Source organism: Haemorhous mexicanus, chromosome 32 (assembly GCF_027477595.1).
Source record: "Haemorhous mexicanus isolate bHaeMex1 chromosome 32, bHaeMex1.pri, whole genome shotgun sequence".
In the NCBI taxonomy this organism is placed as follows: Eukaryota; Metazoa; Chordata; class Aves; order Passeriformes; family Fringillidae; genus Haemorhous; species Haemorhous mexicanus.
The window spans coordinates 1,904,635-1,924,638 of record NC_082372.1 but is presented as its reverse complement, the minus strand read 5'-3'; the positions used below and the strand labels follow the sequence as shown (position 1 = coordinate 1,924,638).

The 20,004-nt window shown below is 57.7% G+C and overlaps 1 protein-coding gene across 1 annotated transcript; it reads left to right on the top strand.

The window, feature by feature from the left end:
- The first annotated feature begins 10,308 nt into the window (after positions 1-10,308).
- LOC132340461 (uncharacterized) lies at positions 10,309-15,794 on the top strand. Its single transcript, XM_059871487.1, has 7 exons — positions 10,309-10,442; positions 10,930-11,237; positions 11,310-11,937; positions 12,355-13,362; positions 13,680-14,735; positions 14,938-15,096; positions 15,189-15,794. The coding sequence occupies exons 2-7, from the start codon at positions 11,017-11,019 to the stop codon at positions 15,792-15,794; spliced, it is 3,678 nt and encodes a 1,225-aa protein (XP_059727470.1). The 5' UTR covers positions 10,309-10,442; positions 10,930-11,016.
- Positions 15,795-20,004: the final 4,210 nt, after the last annotated feature.

Here is a 20,004-nt window from a genome sequence, read left to right as displayed (position 1 = left end):
GGCTGAAGGAGAGATGGCAGCTGTCAGTCGGGAGGTGAGGGATCCTGCTTGTCACTCCCATGGCTGGGACACGATGGTCCTTCCAAACAGGCATGAGAACAGGAGTGGCTCCATGCTCAGGGCTTTGTTTCTGTGCTGTTTTCATGAGCTGGAGAAGAAAGAGCCTCTGCAGTGAACAGCCTGCCAGCATCACTGCACTTCTACTCTGTTCTTGCACTCTCTCCTGCTGTTGTGGTACTCTCTGTCCTTTTTTGATTTGATTTGCTGTTCTCAGCTTTGCCTTGCACCGTTTGCCTGGAGCTTGTGTGCTCTGCACTCCTGGCCTGTCCCAGCAAAGCTGCTGCTGGCAGAATTCTGAACTGTCCTTTCTGGTGTGATATATTTGGGCCATTGGTTTTTACCCTGGTGTTTCTTGTTCTCTCTCAGTGTCTGCAGGGCCTGGATTTCCTCCATTCCAACCGGGTGATGCACAGGGATCTGAAGAGCTCCAACATCCTCCTGGGAATGGACGGCTCTGTCAGGCTGGGTGGGTGTTCCTGGCCAGGCACGGCGCTCCCGGGCTGCGGCTGTGGGGCTGCTTCCCAGTGAGGCCAGAGCCCCACAGGGGCTGCTGGGGGCACTGCCCGGGCCCTGCTGCCAGCTGAGAGCGGCTGCCCCTGCAGAGAGCTCAGGAGAGGAGCAGGGTGCCAGCAGTGCCTTTGCTCTGGCTCTGGCCCTTCCAGAGGGGCAGCAGTGGGAATCTAAAGCTCCATGGGAATCAGTAAAAGCCACTGCATGAAAGCTGAGGGTTTCTGTAAGGGTCCAGTTCCATCTTTCCTTGGCTACAGCCCTGAGGACTTTCCCAGCTGACTGCACTACTGCATCCTCAGATGGAGAGTGGGGAATCTTTGTGCTTGGTTTCCTCATTCCAGCTGCCTTTGACAGGGTTTGTTTCTGTCCTCAGCTGATTTTGGCCTCTGCACTCAGCTCAGCCCCGAGCAGGACCGGCGCAGCTCCATGGTGGGCACTGCTCACTGGATGGCCCCAGAAGTTGTGACCAGATCTCCTTATGGCCCCAAGGTGGACATCTGGGCCTTTGGCATTGTGACCATCGAGATGGTGGAAGGAGAACCTCCTTACTTCAGGGAAACGGGGGCCATGGTAAGAGGCAAATTCTCCAGTGGTTGCAGAGGCCTGTGAGCACAGGGGGACCCTGCCCTGGGAGCAGCAGCTGGAGGTTTCTGCACATGGGAAGGGAATTCCCAGAGGACTCCAGCCTCAACACAGACGAATATTCTGCAGTCTCCAGCAACAATTTGCTTTGGGATTTACGTTGTTGCAGCTCTTCTGGCTGTGAGGATGACATGGAAATGTGAAGCAAGTGCATCAGCCCTAATGTTACCCTGCAAGAAAAGCCCAAACCAACCCCACATCCCATCCCCAAACCCAACAAGATTTCTGCAGGAGCTTCTAAAGGAGGTTTTGCAAGAGGATCTCCCCGCTGATTCTTCTCACTGGAAACTTGTTGAAAACCTGTAGATGATGATTCAACATCCCTATAGTCTAACAAATTTCTTTCCTAGTCCAAGCTACTTTCTCCGTGTCACCAAAGCTGAGCTTTCAGCATCACAAACCTCCTGTTTCTGGCCTGGCAGTTTCTGGGATGGGGCATCAGGAATGCATTCACTTGAGTGTCAGTGGCACTGCAGAGATGCCCTTGATGTAAGAATCCTTTGAAATAACCCAGGCAGACCACACTGACTCTGGAAAATGGCCTGTACAGCTGGTGTCAACATTTGGAGAAGCAAAATGTGCTATTTCTGATGGCGGTTTCTACTGACAGAGTCAGCCAATGAAACTGGCTCTCAGGGAGAGAGCATTTGGATGTTGAAGAGGTGCTGGCAGCCCCAGGGTTTGGGTTTTTTGGTTGGCATAGAAAAATGAGCTGTGAGCAGCATCTGTGTCAGGGAGGAAAGTGCCCCTGGAGCTGGGGCTGAGGACCCGGGGTGGATGTGAGCCCGTGTGGGTGTGAAGGAAGCTGGCAGAGCGCTGAGTTTGCTTTCCCTGCAGGCTCGCGCTCTGATCCGGCAGAACGGGACCCCGCAGCTGCAGGAGCCCCGGCGCCTGTCGGCTCTGCTGCGGGACTTCCTCGAGTGCAGCCTGGAGCCGGACGAGGAGCAGCGCTGGGCTGCCCAGGAGCTGCTGCAGGTGAATGCCAAGGGCTGCAGGGCAAGCAGCAGCGCGAGGGAGGGGTTTTCTTGTGGGGCCCCCTCCGACAGTCTCCAGCCTCGCTGCTTTCCACACGCAGAGCGAGCAGAATCCTCGCCTGCTTTGGCTTGGCAGGCTCCTTTCGAGGCCAGCTGAGCCTGGTGCCCCACAGCGAGCAGGGACATCTTCAACAGGTCAGGGGGCTTCGAGCCCTGCCTGACCTGAGCTTGGAGGTTTCTAGGGAGGAGGCACCTCCCTCACCTCTGGGCACCTTCTGTCAGTGTTCCCCCACTCTCCTGGTTAAAAAATTCTCCCTTACATCTAATCTGAGCCTGCTTCCCTCTCTTGAGTTTCAAACCATTTCCCTTTGTCCTGCTGCAACAGAGCCTGTGAGGAACTTGACTCTGGGAAGTAACAGTTCATTTCTTTCTTTTTTATCCTTTGGACAGCACCCATTTTTGTCATCAGCCAAGCCTCTCTCCAGCCTGACCCCTGTGATCACTGCAGCGAAGCAACTGAGGGAGCAGCAGAAGAGATGAAGCAATTGAGGACAGCCTTTAGTTACAATAGTTAGGACAACTAGTTAGTTATGGTAGTTAGCACTGGTAGTTATTTATGGTAGTTAGCATTGCTAGTTGGTTATGGTAGTTAGGACAGCCTGTTTGTTACGGCAGTTTTTGGAATAAAAACTCTCTCAAACCTTGACTCCCTTGACGTGTCCCTTCCTTCTCCCGCTGTGCCTCAGCTGCCCGGAGCCATGTGAGGGGAGAGCGGGCCCAGCCTGGCCCAGAGCTGAGCCCCAGCAGAGCCCTGGCAGAGCCCAGAGCAGCCTCGGCACCTGCAGAGTCAGCCTGGAAGGAGGCGCTTGGAGCCTTCGGGGCTGCACCCGGCTCTGGGTTACAAACTGTGTGTGCTGGAAAATGCCAGCGGCTCTGCAGGAGGGCAGAAGGGGCCCGGGGAAGGCCCAAGTGCTCCATGCAAGGGAAAAACCTGCCCTGGCTTTGGTGTAAATAACTAGGCAGTGTTGGCTTTTGCTATTATGTATGGACTTGTGCAAATTATTCTTAATCACAATGAGTTGGATATGGTACAGTTTGTAATCACCTATCACTGCTTTTGCTATAGTATAATTTGTCAGGTTCTTGTGGCCAATGCCCTGGCCCCTGTGCAGCTCGTATCCTCAGAACATCATTTATGGATGATATTTTAGTTTGTGGAGAGTGTGAAAAACTGACATTATAGTTTTGGCTTTTGCAAACTATTAAAGTGGATGCCATGTGTTGTGCACTGTAATGTTAACTTTTGCAGAAGTAGCTGTAGTTGTGAAATAATAACTAATGCTTTTATTTTTTTAACTAACTGACAATAGTGAGAATGACTCAGAGATATTTGTGAAATAGTTAATGCTGGTTTAAAGGACTTGTGGAAATAGCTAAAACTGTCTGCCTGGTCAGATAACACTTAAGGAAGGGGTGTGATGAGGGCCCCTGCCACTGACCCTTCCACTGTCAGTAACTGTCACCTGCTGCAACCACAGAACAGGGGGCCCTTGTGAGGGAGTGACACACAACCCTCAAAACAACAACCCACGATTCCTGCACGTACTCTAAAAAGGCAAGTTGGGGGGTCAAACCAACCTAAAGAATTCCTGGAACATGTAAACGAGTTCAAAGAAATGTTTGAATGTGTACATTTTGAACAATACAATGGAAAAACTAGACGAGAAGAGTTGCTGTGGTTAACCATTGTGCCTCTGGCCATGGCCAAGCACCCAGTGCTGTTACTGATTTGTCTCTAATTATCCCTTACTAAACTTTTAAAAATTCTAAAGAGTGAGGCTCCTCTCTCAGAAAACCCCAGTTGCTCGGCCCTTGTTGTTCTCCCAAGCCAGGATTTATCAATCCTAAACTTTGTCTGTGTGGAAGAGAAGGAGGCTGTGAAGAGAAGGAAGATGCACTGGTGTGGAGGCCCAGGGGCTGAACTCTCACTTATCTGCTTCCTTGCTGCACCTGTTTTTGTGCACATGCGCAATGTGTTATGCAGATTGGTTTACTAAAAGGTGTTTTCTTAATTGGCCATTATCTTAATTGGTGATGGTGTTTGGATTGGTTGACCAATTGGATCTGTCTGTATTGGACTGTCTGTGAGGGGGTGAGTTTATTAATTAGTACAGAACAATACAGTATGGTAGGATAAGGTGATTGATCAGCCTCCTGCAATCATGGAGTCAGTGCTAATTAATGCCACGACAGCCCTCGGCCCCCATCACTCAGAGCCTGAGCTGCTTGAGGTTTGTTCTGCTGGCAGCTGGGGACTGATGATTTTTCTTTCAGCACTGGACAGTCCTTGTTCCAGTGCCCCCATTTCTTACAGGATGCCCTCTGCTCCTTCTCCACAGGGGAAGCTTTCTTGGGCGACTTTTCCTGAGCTGCCTTCTTGCTGGGTTGGGATGAACTCTTTCCCTTGGGCCCCTGTCTCAAAACACCTTCCAGGCACCCTCCAGCAGTTTATCCATGTCTTCAGCTCCCTTTATCTTTTCTTCTTTTATCATTTGAAGCCTGACCCACACAAACCAAAACCAGATGTGCTTTACCCTCAGCTGATTCAGGATCTACATCAGTATATTTGATGGCAGTTTCTCTTGTTTCCTGTTTAAAAAATCAGGGGGTGATTCATCATTATTTTGCCTCACTTGCTGAAGCTCTGACCAATTTACAGCTTTAGAGACCCCATGTTTTAACCCCCATTCCACGAGGCTTTGATATCAGTTTAATTTTGCCATCTGCTCGGGTGTATTTCCATCCCACCCCGGGTTTCCAAGGGGAAATCTCTCAGTGACAGCGCCTTGAAGCAGCTCCCTGGCTGTGCTCCCCTCAAGGAATGTTGGGATGGCTTTATTGACCACTCGTCCCTCAGTGGGGTCAAGGAATGTGTCTGACACAGGGCTCAGAACAGACCAGACTGATGTATATAGATAATAATAATTAATTAATTTATTTATTTTTTAAAATATTTATTTATAGGCTGTACGGTGCACACATGAACTGATAGATTATATTGCACCAACCAGCAGCTACAAGGAATCACTGATAATAGCAGTATCAAATACCATATCAAATTGCTGGTGATCAATAGCAATGTGTAAAAGGCAATACAAAAGTGCACAAACCAATGCAGAATTGCAGAAGCCAATTATAAAATTGCAATTTATGACCCAGCTCTGCTGCAGGCACAGTGGAAAGCTGGAAGCTGCTGAGGGGACCCATTCACCCCTGTCCCCTGTCCCTGAGTGTCCCTGAGTGTCCCCAGAGTGTCCCCAGTGATGTCACCCCAGGAATGTTCATCAGAAGTTGGGTCAATTTCAATGAAAATTCCCAAAAAATTTCCCAGACTTGTCTCAAATACTGCACAGGGAGGGGACAGGTGACAGCAGCGATGTCCCCGATGATGTCACTGCCGTGATGATGTTGCAGTGGTGACGTCACTGTCCTGAAGCAGCCTTGGGATGTCCTCAATGGCTCTTTGGCATTGCTCGGCCACCACGTGGCTGCCGGGGCCACTGGGGCCACCGTGGCCACCATAGGGACTCAAGAGGAGGCTGTGGATGTCCCCAGGCGGGCACTGTCCTCCCACAGCTGCTCAACCTTGGCCACTTTGGCCACCAAGGCCTCGGGGACATTGGGGGACGCCGCCCCTGTCCCCTCCAGGGCCACCGTGATGTCCCTGAGCTGGCACTCCGTGTAACTGATAAACTCAGTGGCTCTGTCACACGCATCCACCAAGCACTGCAGCGGCCCCAGGGCCACCTCTGCCCAGTGTCTCCTCCTGATGGCCACCCTAGCCTGCCTGGTGGCCACCACAGCCTTTCCCACGGCCTCGTTGGTGGCCACTGACACCTGGGCATCGCGTGTGGGCCCCGCTGAGGCCTCCTCATCCCTGTCCAGGGCCACCAGCAGCTGCTGGGCTGTGGCCACCAGGGTGTCCCCAGCTGTCTCCCTGTTGGTGGCCTCATCCTGCAGGTCCCCGGCCCGGGCAATGCCCACAGCAGTGGCCGTGTCCTTGCAGGTGTCACGGAGCCCATTGGCCTCCTCAACCAGATGGTCCCATCTCTCCTCGAGCGTGGCCACCAACTCCTGCCAGGCGCTGGCTGTGGCTCTCACATCGGCCCAGGTGGCCCCTGGGGTGGCCCTGAGGGTGGCCAGGGCCGGGTCGAGGTAGCACACATCACGGTGGCCAAAGGAGGTGACACCGGGGTGGTTCAGGGCATCCCAGAGGTGCCAGGCCAAGCTCCTCAGGTCCGTGGGCAGGGACTCTGGGGACACGCGCTGCTACTCGTCCCTCTGTGGCCCGGCCATGGTGGCTGCCAGCTCGCCCAGGGTGGCCACCACGTCCAGCAGAGCATCCAGCAGCTGGGGAGGGGGCAGGGGAGGTGTCAGGGACCTGGTGGCATTTGTGGCCTCCTGTGGTGGCCCCTGTGCCCTCCCAGGGTCCCCTTTGTCCCCTCCCTGGAGGATTCTGCAGTCTCCTCTGTCCCTTTGTCACCCCCTCATCCCCCCTGCCACCCCCTGCCTCCTGCTGTTGTCCCCCCTCCCCTATCCATCCTCAGTCCCCTCCAGCCCTCTGTCACCTCCCTCTTTCCTGCCACACCCTCCTGTCCCCTCTGTCACCCCCGTGTCCTCCCACTCTAGGACTGTCGCACCTCGTGGGGCTCCATGGCTGCTGGGGACACTCTGGGAACACTCTGGGGACAGTCTGGGGACATTCTGGGGATACTCCGGGGACACCTTGGGGACACTCTGAGGACACACTGGGAATACTCCAGGGGACAAACACACCCAGGTGACAGTTGGGGACATGCAGGAACGTGGCACAGCCGGATGGAGCAAGCGGGAAGAGGTGACCTCACTGCCTCCCCCTGACTGCCCCCCCGACCTGTGGGGCCAGGACAGGGTCACCAATGTCCCCTCAATGTCCCCAACGGGACCCCAATGTCCCTTGAGTGTCTCCACATGGCCCCAGTGTTGCCCCAATGTCCCCAACAAGGCCCAAGTGTCCCCCTGATGTCTGGTTGAGGACACTGGGGACACACGGAGGTCCAGTTGGGGACCTTGGGGACACCCCCATGTCCTTTCCATGGGGACACTGGGGCTGTCCTGACATCCCCTTTCCCATTTTGGATCACCATGATGTCCCTGATGTCCCCACAGTGTCCCCAACAGGACCCTGCTGTGTCCCCAGTGCCCCCAACAGGACATCAGGGAACACTTGGGGCTTTTTGGGGACCCTGAGGGGACATTGGGGTCTTGCTGGGGACCCTTAGGGCACGTGGGGGTCCCGTTGGGGATATCAGGGGGGCATCGGGGCCCCGTCTTTGCCCTCCTGGCAGGGGGGGAAGTGACATCGCGTCTTCCTGTTTCTCCTATCTGGCCGCGCCAGCTTCCTGTGTGTCCCCAGCTGCCACCCGGGTGTGTTTGTCACCCGGAGTGGCCCCAGAGTGTCCCTGGAGTGTCCCTGGAGTGTCCCTGGAGTGTCCTCAAGGCATCCCTGGAGCGGCCATGGAGCCCCTCGAGGTGCGACAATCCAGGAGTGGTGGGGGGGGAGGGGACAGAGGGGACATGGGCGGTGGCGGGAGGGGACAGTGGGGGACAGAGGAGACATGGGGGTGGCAGGAGGGGACAGGGGGTCGCAAAGGGGACAAGAGGGCATAGTAGGAATGGGGGACGGTGACAGAGAGGTGAAGGGGGGGACAACAGGAGGTGGCAGGGGGTGGCAGGAGGGCTCAGGGGGGTGGCAGAGGGACAGAGGGGACAGCAGAGCCCTCCAGGGAGGGGACAAAGGGGACCCCTCGGGGGCAGGGGGCCATCGCAGGAGGCCACAAGTGCCACCAGGTCCCTGACACCTCCCCTGTCCTCTCCCCAGCTGTCCCCTGCCCTGCTGCAGCCACAGGTCACCGTGGTGGCCATCCTGGGCGAGCTGCTGGCCACCCTGCCCAGCCTGGACGAGATGCTGTTCGTATCCCCAAAGCGCCAGTACTCGGACCTGGAGAACTTCACCAGGGAGCTCCGGGTCACCCTGTGCGGCACTGATGACACCTGGTGGCGCCGCAGTGTCACCTCCGATGGTGATGACCCTCCCGCCTCCCTCAGCCGGGCCCTGGCCGCCTACAAGCGCACCCCGTGGACCTCCTGGGAACATGTGACAATGGAGGCCTGGCGCTGGCAGCGGTCAGTGGATGTGCTTGTGGACAGGTGGGCCCAGCTGGCCAGGAAGGCCACCAAGCTCCACAATGCCTGCAGGGAGGTGGCCTCTAAGTCAGGCTACAGAGTGGCCACTGCCCGGGCCAGGGAGCAGCAGGCCGAGGCTGCCCGTGATGGGACAGCTCAGGAACACATGGTACAGCTGGGTCAGGCCCTGGGCGGGGAGGAGGGGGCTGAGGGGGTGGCTGGGCATGAAGCCCAGGTGAGGACAGATGCCAGGGTGGCTACCAGCGAGGCAAGAAGGGCCAGCACGGTGAGACAGCAGATGGAGGCGGCCCTGGGGCTGCTGGAGCGCTTGGTGGCCGCGTGTGACGAAGCCTCTGCCTTCCCCCGGGAGCTGCAGCGCCTGCTCGGGGACATTGAGGCCGTTCTGATAGGGACAAATGACGTGTCCCCCAATGTCCCCGAGGCCTTGGTGGCCAAGGTGGCCGAGGCTGAGCGGCTGTGGGAGGCCAGCGCCCGCCTGGCCAAGGATCACCTGGAGGGGACACTTGACAACATCATCAAGTTCTATTTCACTGGTGGTCGTGCCAGCCCCTGTGCCTGTGGGGTGGCTGAACGGTGCCAAAGAGCCACCGAGGACATCCCAAGGCTCGTTCAATCCCCAGCAAGTCCCCAAGGTGTCCCCGAAGTGTCACCAGTGAGCATGGAGATCCAAGAGGTGCGACGGAGGGGAGGCCGGGAGAGCAGAGGGGGACAGAGGGATGGAGGGGACAGAGGGTTGCAAAGGGGGCAGGAGAGAGTGGCAGGAAGGAGGGAGGTGACAGAGGGATGGAGAGAAAAGGGGGATAGGAGGGACACGGGGGGTAGTAGGAGGGACAGCAGGGGAGCAGGGGGTGGCAGAGATGACAGCAGTGGGGGCAGGGAGTGCGAGGGGCTATGCGGGGAGGGGCAGGGGGTGGCAGAGGGAACAAGAGACTAACAAAGGGATCTCCAGGGGACAAAGGGGACCCCTCAGGGCCACCACAGGAGGCCACAAGTGCCATGAGGTCCCTGACACCTCCCCTGTCTCCTCCCAAGCTGACCCCGGCCCTGCTGCAGCCACAGGTCACCGTGGTGGCCATCCTTGGCGAGTTGTTGGCCACCCTGCACAGGCGGGACAAGACACTGCCCATGTCCCTAAGGTGCTTGTGCTGGGACCTGGAGAAATTCACCAGGGAGCTCCGGAACAGCCTGTACTGCACTGATGACCCCTGGAGGCGCCGCAATGTCACCTCCAAAGATGATGATCCTGTCACCTCCCTGAGCCAGGCCCTGGCTGCCTGGGAGAGCACCCCATGGACCACCTGGGACCATGTGACACAGGCAGCCAGCAAGTGGCACAGGTCGGTGGCTGTGCTATTGGACAGGTGGGCTGACCTGCCCTCGGCAGCCACCTGGCACCACAACACCTGCAGGAAGGTGGCCACTGAGATGGCTGACATGGTGGCCACCGCCACTGCCCGGGCCAGGGAGCTGCAGGATGAGGCTGCCCGTGATGGGACAGCTCAGGAAAACATGGTACAGCTGGTTCTGGCCCTGGGAGGGGAGGAGGGGGCTGAGGTGGTGGCCGGGCATGAAGCCCAGGTGAGGACAGATGCCAGGGTGGCTGCCAGCGAGGCAAGAAGGGCCAGCACAGTGAGACAGTGGGTGGAGGAGGCCCTGGGGCTGCTGGAGCGCTTGGTGGCCGCGTGTGACGAAGCTGCCGCGTTCCCTCGGGAGCTGCAGCGCAGGATTGGGGACATCGAGGCCACCCTGGAGGGGGCAAATGAGGCATCCCCCAATGTCCCCGAGGCCTTGGTGGCCAAGGTGGCTGTGGCTGAGTGGCTGTGGGAGGCCAACGCCCGCCTGGCCAAGGATCACCTGGAGGGGACACTTGACGACATCATCAACTTGTATATCAATAGTGGTCCTGACAGCCCCAGTGGGGTGGCTGAGCGGTGCCAAAGAGCCATCGAGGACATCCCAAGTCTCCTTTGACCCCTGAAGCATCCCCAAGGTGTCCCCAAGGTGTCCCCAGTGAGTATGGAGCTCCAAGAGGTGCGACAGGGGGGAGGGGGGAGAGAGGGAGACAGAGGGGACACTGGGGCCAGGGGGCAATGGGGGATGGGGAGGACACGGGGGCTGGTGGGAGGGCACAAGGGGTCACAAAGGGGACAGGATGGAATGGCAGGAAGGGGGGAGGTGACAGAAGGGTGGAGGGGAAAGGGGGTGAGGGGGCAACGGCTGATGAGGGGACACAGGGGGAGGAGACATGGGAGCTGGTGAGGGATGGCAGAGGAGACAGCGGGGGGGTGGCAGGGGCTACGGGTGTGGTGGCAGAGGGGACAGCAGAGAGGCAGGAGGCGGGAGGGGCTGCGGGGGGAGGTGCAGGGGGTGGCAGAAGAAACATGAGGCTGACACAGGGATGGAGGGAACAAGGGGGACCCCTCAGGGGCACAGGGGGCCACCGCAGGAGGCCACAAGTGCTCCGAGGTCCCTGACACTTTCCCTGTCCCCTCCCCAGCTGTTCCCAGCCCTGCTGCAGCCACAGGTCACCGTGGTGGCCACCCTGGGCGAGCTGCTGGCCGCCCTGCCCAGGCGGGACGAGGAGATGCTGCCTGTGTCCACATTGCGTCTGTACTGGGACCTGGAGGAATTCACCAGGGCCCTCTGGGACACCCGGGACTGCACTGATGACTCCTGGTGGCACTGCAATGTCACCTCTGATGATGATGACCCTGTCACCTCCCTGAGCCAGGCCCTGGCCACCTACAAGAGTGCCCCATGGACCCCCCGGAACCACATGACAATGGTGGCCAGCAAGTGGCAGGGGTCAGTGTCTGAGCTCGTGAAAAGCTGGGCCAAGCTGGCCAGGGCAGCCACCGAGCTCCGCAACACCTGCAGGGAGGTGGTCACTGAGGCAGCCACTGAGGCGGTCACCGCCACCACCCGGGCCAGGGAGCTGCAGGACGAGGCTGCCCGTTATTGGATAGATCAGGAAATCATGATGGAGCTGGGTCTGGCCATGGACTGGATTGAGTGGGCTGTGATGGACACAGAGCATGAGGCGCAGGTGAGGAGAGATGCCAGGGAGGCTGCCAGCTGGGCAACAAGGGCCACCATGGTGAGACAGCAGGTGGAGGTGGCCCTGGGGCTGCTGGAGCGCTTGGTGGCCGCGTGTGACGAAGACACCGCCTTCCCCCGGGAGCTGCAGCTCAGGATTGGGGACATTGGGGCCGCCCTGGAGGGGACAAATGAGGCATCCCCCAATGTCCCTGAGGACTTGGTGGCCAAGGTGGCCGAGGCCGAGCGGCTGTGGGAGGCCAACGCCCGCCTGGCCAAGGATCACCTGGTGGGGACGCTTCAAGACATCATCGACTGCTACTTCGGCTGTGTTCCCAACAACCCCCATTGCCACAGGGTGGCTGAGTGGTGCCAAAGAGCCATCGAGGACATCCCAAGGCTCCTTCGACCCCCAGAGCGTCCCCAGAGTGTCCCCAAGGTGTCCCCAGTGAGCATGGAACTCCAAAAGGTGTGATGGGGGGGACAGAGGGGACACATGGCAGGAAGAGGGGGAACGGGGGATGAGGGGGCAGTGAAGGATGGAGGGGACACAGAGTGATGGGAGGGGACAAGGGGTTGCAAAGGGGACAGGAGGGAGTGGCAGGAAGGGGGGAGGTGACAGGGAAGGGGACATGGTGGGTAGGGGGCAGTTGGGGATGGGGGGACCCAGGGGGATGGGGACACAAGGGGTGGCAGAGGGTGGCAGAAGGGACAGCAGAGAGGCAGAGGGCAGGTGGGGCTATGTGAGGAGGGGCAGGGGGTGGCAGAGGGAACAAGAGGTTGACAAAGGGAAAGAGGGGACAAAGGGGACCCCTCGGGAAGGGGGCCACCGCAGGAGGCCGTAAGTGCCACCAGGTCCCTGACACCTCCCCTGTTCCCTCCCCAGCTGTCCCTGGCCCTGCTGCAGCCACAGGTCACCGTGGTGGCCATCCTAGGCGAGCTGCTGGCCACCCTGCCTAGTCAGGACGAGATGATACTGTTACTTATGGCCCCAAGATGGCTGTACTGGGACCTGGTGGACTTCACCACGGAGTTCCAGACCACCCAGTACTGCTTTGATGACACCTGGTGGCACAATGTCATCTCCGATGATGATGATCCTGTCACCTCCCTGAGCCAGGGCCTGGCCGCCTGCAGGAGCACCCCATGGACCACCCGGATGCGTGTGACAATGGTGGCCAGGAAGTGGCAGCGGTTGGTAGCTGTGCTTGTGGACAGGTGGGCCGAGCTGGCCAGGAAGGCCACCAAGCTCCGCAACACCTGCAGGAAGGTGGTCAATGAGGCGGCCTACAGGGTGACCGCCTTCACTGCCCAGGGAAGGGACCTGCAGGACGAGGCTGCCCGTGATGGGACAGCTCAAGAAAACATGGTGGAGCTGGGTCAGGCCCTGGGCGGGGAGGAGGGGGCCGAGGTGCTGGCCGGGCAGGAAGACCAGGTGAGGACAGATGCCTGGGTGGCTGCCAGCAAGGCAACAATGGCCACCAAGGTGAGACAGCGGGTGGAGACGGCCCTGGGGCTGCTGGAGCACTTGGTGGCTGTGTGTGACGAAGCCACTGCCTTCCCCCGGGAGCTGCAGCTCAGGGTTGGGGACATTGAGGCCACCCTGAAAGAGATAAATGAGGCATCCCCCAATGTTCCCGAGGCCTTGGTGGCCAAGGTGGCCATGGCTGAGCGGCTGTGGGAGGCCAATGCTCGCCTGATCAAGGATCAGCTGGTGGGGACACTTGATGACATCATTGATTTCTTGTTCACTGGTGATTCTGCCAGCCTCAGTGCCTGTGAGGTGGCCGAGCGGTGCCAGAGCGCCATCGAGGACATCCCAAGGCTCCTTCAACCCCTGGAGCATCCCCAGAGCGTCCCCAAGGTGTCCCCAGGGAGCATGGAGCCCCAAGAGGTGCAATGCGGGGTGAAGCAGGGGGGGAGGAGGGGGACAGAGGGGACACTAGGGCAGAGGAGGCAGGGGGGCATGAGGGAACACAGGGGGTTGGCAGGTGGTGGCAGGGGCTTAGAGTTTGGTGGGCGGTGGCAGAGGGGACAGCAGAGGGGCAGGGGGTGGGAGGGGCTACGAGGGGAGGGGCAGGCGGTCGCAGAGGGAACAAGAGGCTGACAAAGGGATGGAGGGGACAAAGGGGAACCCTCGGGTGCATGGGGCCACCCAAGGAGCCTGTAAGTGCCACCAGGTCCCTGACATCTCCCCTGTCCCCTCCCCAGCTGACCCCGTCCCTGCTGAGGCCACAGGTCACCGTGGTGGCCATCGTGGGTGAGCTGCTGGCCACCCTGCCCTGGCGGGACGAGGAGATGCTGCCCAAATCCCCGGAGTGCCTGTGCTGGGACCTGATTTGCTTCACCCAGGAGCTCCAGGCCACCCTGCACCGCATTGATGACACCTGGAGGCGCCAAAATGTCACCTCCGTTGATGATGACCCTCTCACCTCTGGTGATGATGATCCTCTCACTTCCGATGATGATGACCCTCCCACCTCCCTGAGCCAGCCCCTGGCCGCCTGCAAGAGCACCCCAGGGACTACGTGGGACCATGTGACAATGGCAGCCAGCAAGTGGCACAGGTCAGTGTCTGTGCTTGTGAACAGCTGGGCCCGGCTGGCCAGGAAGGCCACCAAGCTCCGCAATGCCTGCAAGAGGGCGGTCAATGAGGCAGCCTACAGGGTGGCCGCCTTCACCGCCTGGGAGAGGGACCTGCAGGACAAAGCTGCCCGTTATTGGACCGCTCAGGAAGACATTCTGGAGCTGAGTCAGGCCCTGGGCAGGGAGGAGGGGGCCAAGGTGGTGGCCAGGCGTGAAGCCCAGGTGAGGGAAGAGGCCATGGAGGCTGCCAACGAGGCAAGAAGGGCCACCATGGTGAGACAGAGGATGGAGGTGGCCCTGGGGCTGCTGGAGCGCTTGGTGGCCACGTGTGACGAAGCCACCGCCTTCCCCCGGGAGCTGCAGCGCCTGCTCAGGAACATCGAGGCCCCCCTGGAGGGGACAAATGAGGGGTCCCCCAATGTCCCCGAGGCCTTGGTGGCCAAGGTGGCCCTTGCCAAGCTTCTGTGGGAGGCCAACATCCGTGTGGTTAAGAATCACCTGGTGGGGACAGTTGAATACATCATCAAGTTCTATTTCTTTGGTCATCGCACTGGTCCCAGTACCTGTGTTGTGGCTGAGCGGTGCCAAAGAGCCACCGAGGACATCACAAGGCTCCTTCGACCCCAGGAGCGTCCCCAAGGTGTCCACAAGGTGTCCCCAGTGACCATGGAGCTCCAAGAGGTGCGATGGGGCAGAGAGGGAGATGGGGGGATGCTGGAGGGGGCATGGGGCTGGCACGGGGTGGCAGCGGGACAAGAGGCTGACAAAGGGACAGAGAGGACAAACGGGACCCCTTGGGGGCATGGGGCCACTGCAGGACGCTGTAAGTGCCACCAGGTCCCTGACACCTCCCCTGTCCCCTCCCCCTATGTCCCCTCCACAGCTGCAGGCACTTGTGGCCGTGGTGGCCACCCTGGGAGAGCTGGTGGCTACCGTGACTGGGCCACACAGAGCCAAGTGCCTGCACAAGTCCCCAGACTCCCTGCAAGAGGACCTGAGGAGATTCACCCGGAGCCTTCATGCGATCCTGGACCACGGCAGTGTCACCTCCCTGAGCCACTGTGGTGTCTCCTCCCTGGGCCAGGCCCTCTCCACACTCAAGGTCACCCCTGGGACCACCTGTGCCTGTGCCAGTGTGAGAGCTGCAGCCAGTGCCTGGTGGGAGTTGGTGGCCAGGCTCGTGGACAGCTGGGACGGCTGGCCAGGGAGGCCACCGAGCTCCGTGACAACCACAGGAAGATGGTCACGGAGCAGCAGATGATGGTGACCCTGGACAAGGAAGAGGTGGCCTGGGAAATGGCCACGCACGATGCCCAGGTGGTGTCAGCCACCAATGAGGCCATGGCAGAGGCTGGGGTGGCCACCAGGAGAGGACATTGGGTAGTGATGGCCCTGGGGCTGCTGCAGCGCTTGGTGGCCACGTGTGACAGAGCCACCTTGTTCAACTGGATCATGGAGTGCCAGCTCAAGGACATCGAGGCCATCCTGAAGGGGATAAATGAGGTGTCCCCTGAAGTCCTGCAGACCTTGGTTGCCAAAGTGGCCGAGTTTGAGCGGCTATGGGGGGCCAGCACCCGCCTGGCCAAGGATCACCTCTTGGGCGCACTTGGAGACATCCACGACCTCCTCTTGAGTCCCTGTGGTGACCATGGTGGCCCTGGTGGCCCCAGCAGCCGTGCGGTGGCCGAGCGGTGCCAAAGAGCCATTGAGGACATCCCAAGGCTGCTGCTGGGACAGTGATGTCACTGCTGTGACATCATCGGGGCAGTGATGTCATTGGAGAGACTTGTGGACACTTGAGTGCTACCAGCTTCTCGAGTGCCACCAAGAGCTCCTCAAGCACCACCAGTTCCTCAAGTGTCACCAGCAACTCGTGTCACCAAAAGCTCCCTAAGTGCCACCAGCTCTTCGAGTGCCAGCAGCTCCTCGTGTCACTAAGAGCCCCTCAAGTGCCACCTGCCTGGGACAGAACTGGTGCCACTGGGCTGGTGGTAGTGCCATGTCCCTGGTGCCATGTGTGCGGTGTCCCCGTGTCCCCACAGATGGGACACGAGAGGTGGCACAGGGGCACGGGGGTGGTAGGAGCAGACAGGGGGTTGCAAAGGGATGGAGGGGACAGCAGAGCCCTCCAGGGTGGGGACAAGGGGGACCCTGGGAGGTCGCAAGTGCCACCAGGTCCCTGACATCTCCCCTGTCCCCTCCACAGCTGGAGGTGATGGTGGCCATGGTGGCCACCCTGGGCAAGCTGGTGGCCACCACGACCAGGCCACACCAGGCCAAGTGCCTGCGCATGTCTCCAAACTCCCTGCATGAGGACATGAGGAGACTCACCCAGAGCCTCCATAGGACTGTGAACCACGGCAGTGTCACCTCCTTGGGCCACCGTGGTGTCCCCTCCCTGGGCCGGGCCCTGGCCACCCTCAGAGCAACACCTGGGACCACCTGGGCCGATGTGAGAGCTGTGACCAGCGCCTGGCAGGAGTCGGTGGCCAGGCTCGTGAGCAGCTGGGACTGGCTGGCCAGAGAGGCCACCGAGCTCCGTGACTCCTGCAGGGAGGTGGCCACTGCTGAGGCCGCTGTTGCAGCCACCGCCAAGGCCAGGGACTGGCAGGACACGGCCGCCTGCTTGGGGACAGCTCAGGAAAACATGGTGGCCATGGAACAGGAGCTGCCACTGGCCCTTGGCAGGGAGGAGGGGTGTCGGCAGTGACTTCGTTTGAGGCCCGGGTGGTGGTGGCCACAACAAGGTGCTGGCGGCCACCATGGCCATGGGAGGGGCTGTGGTGACCCAGAGCCAGGCATTGATGGCCACCAGGAGGGGACAGGAGGTGGAGGCCACCCTGGGGCTGCTGGAGCACTTGGTGGCCGCGTGTGACAAAGCCACCGCCTTCCCCCGGGAGCTGCAGCGCCTGCTCAGGGACATCGTAGACACCATGGAGGGGACAGAGGAGGAGTCCCCCGATGTCCCCGAGGCTTTGCCAGCCAAGGTGGCCGTGGCTGAGCGGCTGTGGGTGGCCAACACTCGCCTGGCCAAGGATCACCTGCTAGGGGCACTTGATGACATCAACAACATCTTCAGTTGTGATTCCAACAGCTCCAGTGCCCCTGTGGTGACTGAGAAGTGCCAAAAAGCCATCAAGGGCATCCCGAAGCTGCTGCAGGGATGGTGATGTCACTGCCATGACATCATCACAGTAGTGACATCCTCAGGGGCATTGCTGCTGTCACCTGTGCCCTCCCCGTGCAGTATTTGAGACAAATTTGGGGAATTTTCTGGGATTTCTCATTGATACTGTCCCAAATCCTGATGGGAATTCCAGGGGTGACGTCACTGGGGACACTCAGGGACACTCAGGGACAGGGGACAGGGGTGAATGAGTCCCCTCAGCAGCTTCCAGCTTTCCACTGTGCCTGCAGCAGAGCCAGGTCATAAATTGCAATTTTATAAATTGCTTCTGCAATTCTGCATTGGTTTCTACACTTTTGTATTGCCTTTTACACATTGCTATTGATCACCAGAAATTTGATATGGTATTTGATACTGCTATTATCAGTGATTCCTTGTAGCTGCTGGTTGGTGCAATATAATCTATCAGTTCATGTGTGCACCGTACAGCCTATAAATAAATATTTAAATAAATAAATAAATAAACAAATGATTATTCTCTATATACCTCAGACTGGTCTGATCTGAACTCTGTGTCAGACACATTCCTTGACCCCACTGAGGGACGAGTGGTCAATAAATCCATCCCAACATTCCTTGAGGAGAGCACAGCCAGGGAGCTGCTTCAAGGCACTGTCACTGAGAGATTTCCCCTTGGAAACCCTGGGTGGGATGGAAATACACCCGAGCAGATGGCAAAATTAAACTGATATCAAAGCCTCGTGGAATGGGGGTTAAAACATGGGGTCTCTAAAGCTGTCAATTGGTCAGAGCTTCAGCAAGTGAGGCAAAATGATGATGAATCAGCCACTGATTTTTTAAACAGGTGAAGAGAAACTGCCATTAAATATACTGATGTAGATCCTGAATCAGCTGAGGGTGAAGCACATCTGGTTTTGTTTTGTGTGGGTCAGGCTTCAAATGATAAAAGAAGAACAGATAAAGGGAGTTGAAGACAGAGATAAACTGCTGGAGGGTGCCTGGAAGGTGTTTTGAGACAGGGGCCCAACTGAAAGAGTTCATCCCAACCCAGCAAGAAGGCAGCTCAGGAAAAGTCACCCAAGAAAGCTTCCCCTGCGGAGAAGGAGCAGAGTGCATCCTGTAAGAAATGGGGGCACTGGAACAAGGACTGTCCAGTGCTGAAAGAAAAATCATCAGTCCCCAGCTGCCAGCAGAACAAACCTCAAGCAGCTCAGGCTCTGAGTGATGGGGGCCGAGGGCTGTCATGGAAATGATTAGCATTGACTCCATGACTGCAGGAGGCTGATCAATCACCTTATCCTACATACTGTATTGTTCTGTACTAATTAATAAACTCACCCCCTCACAGACAGTCCAATACAGACAGATCCAATTGGTCAACCAATCCAAACTCCATCACCAATTAAGATAATGGCCAGTTAAGAAAACACCTTTTAGTAAACCAATCTGCATAACACATTGCACATGTGCACAACAACAGGTGCAGCAAGGAAGCAGATAAGTGAGAGTTAAGCCCCTGGGCCTCCACACCAGTGCATCTTCCTTTTCTTCACAGCCTCCTTCTCTTCCACACAGATAAAGTTTAGGATTGACAAATCCTGGCTTGGGAGAACAATAGGGGCTGAGCAACTGGGGTTTTCTGAGAGAGGAGCCTCACTCTTCAGAATTGTTAAAAGTTTAATAAGGGATAATTAGAGACAAATCAGTAACAGCACTGGGTGCTTGGCCATGGCCAGAGGCACAATGGTTAACCACAGCAACCCTTCTTGTCTAATTTTACCATTGTATTGTTCAAATTATACACATTCAAACACTTCTTTGAACTCGTTTACATGTTCCAGGAATTCTTTAGGTTGGTTTGACCCCCAACCTGCCTTTTTAGAGTATGTGCAGGAATCGTGGGTTGTTGTTTTGAGGGTTGTGTGTCACTCCCTCACAAGGGCCCCCTGTTCTGTGGTTGCAGCAGGTGACAGTTACTGACAGTGGAAGGGTCAGTGGCAGGGGTCCTCATCACATCCCTTCCTTAAATGTTATCTGACCAGGCAGACAGTTTTAGCTATTTCCACAAGTCCTTTAAACCAGCATTAACTATTTCACAAATATCTCTGAGTCATTCTCATTATTGTCAGTTAGTTACAAAAATAAAAGCATTTGTTATTATTTCACAACTACAGCTACTTCTGCAAAAGTTAACATTACAATGCACAACACATGGCATCCACTTTAATATTTTGCAAAAGTCAAAACTATAATGTATGTTTTTCACACTGTCCACAAACTAAAATATCATCCATAAATGATGTTCTGAGGATACGAGCTACACAGGGGCCAGGGCATTGGCCACAAAAAGCTGAACAAATTATACTATAGCAAAAGCAGTGAAAGGTGATTACAAACTGTGCCATATCAAACTCGCTGTGATTAAGAATAATTTGCACAAGTCCATACATAATAGCAAAAGCCAACACTGCCTAGTTATTTACACCAAAGCCAGGGCAGGTTTTTCCCTTGCATGGAGCACTTGGGCCTTCCCCGGGCCCCTTCTGCCCTCCTGCAGAGCCGCTGGCATTTTCCAGCACACACAGTTTGTAACCCAGAGCCGGGTGCAGCCCCGAAGGCTCCAAGCGCCTCCTTCCAGGCTGACTCTGCAGGTGCCGAGGCTGCTCTGGGCTCTGCCAGGGCTCTGCTGGGGCTCAGCTCTGGGCCAGGCTGGGCCCGCTCTCCCCTCACATGGCTCCGGGCAGCTGAGGCACAGCGGGAGAAGGAAGGGACACGTCAAGGGAGTCGAGGTTTGAGAGAGTT

Bases quoted from the DNA above. Each gene is read 5' to 3' on its own strand.
- LOC132340461 (XM_059871487.1), top strand. From the start codon at position 11,017: ATGCTGCCTGTGTCCACATTGCGTCTGTACTGGGACCTGGAGGAATTC. The intron at 11,238-11,309 runs GTCAGTGTCTGA...CAACACCTGCAG, and splicing joins GTGGCCAGCAAGTGGCAGGG to GGAGGTGGTCACTGAGGCAG. The intron at 11,938-12,354 runs GTGTGATGGGGG...TTCCCTCCCCAG, and splicing joins TGAGCATGGAACTCCAAAAG to CTGTCCCTGGCCCTGCTGCA.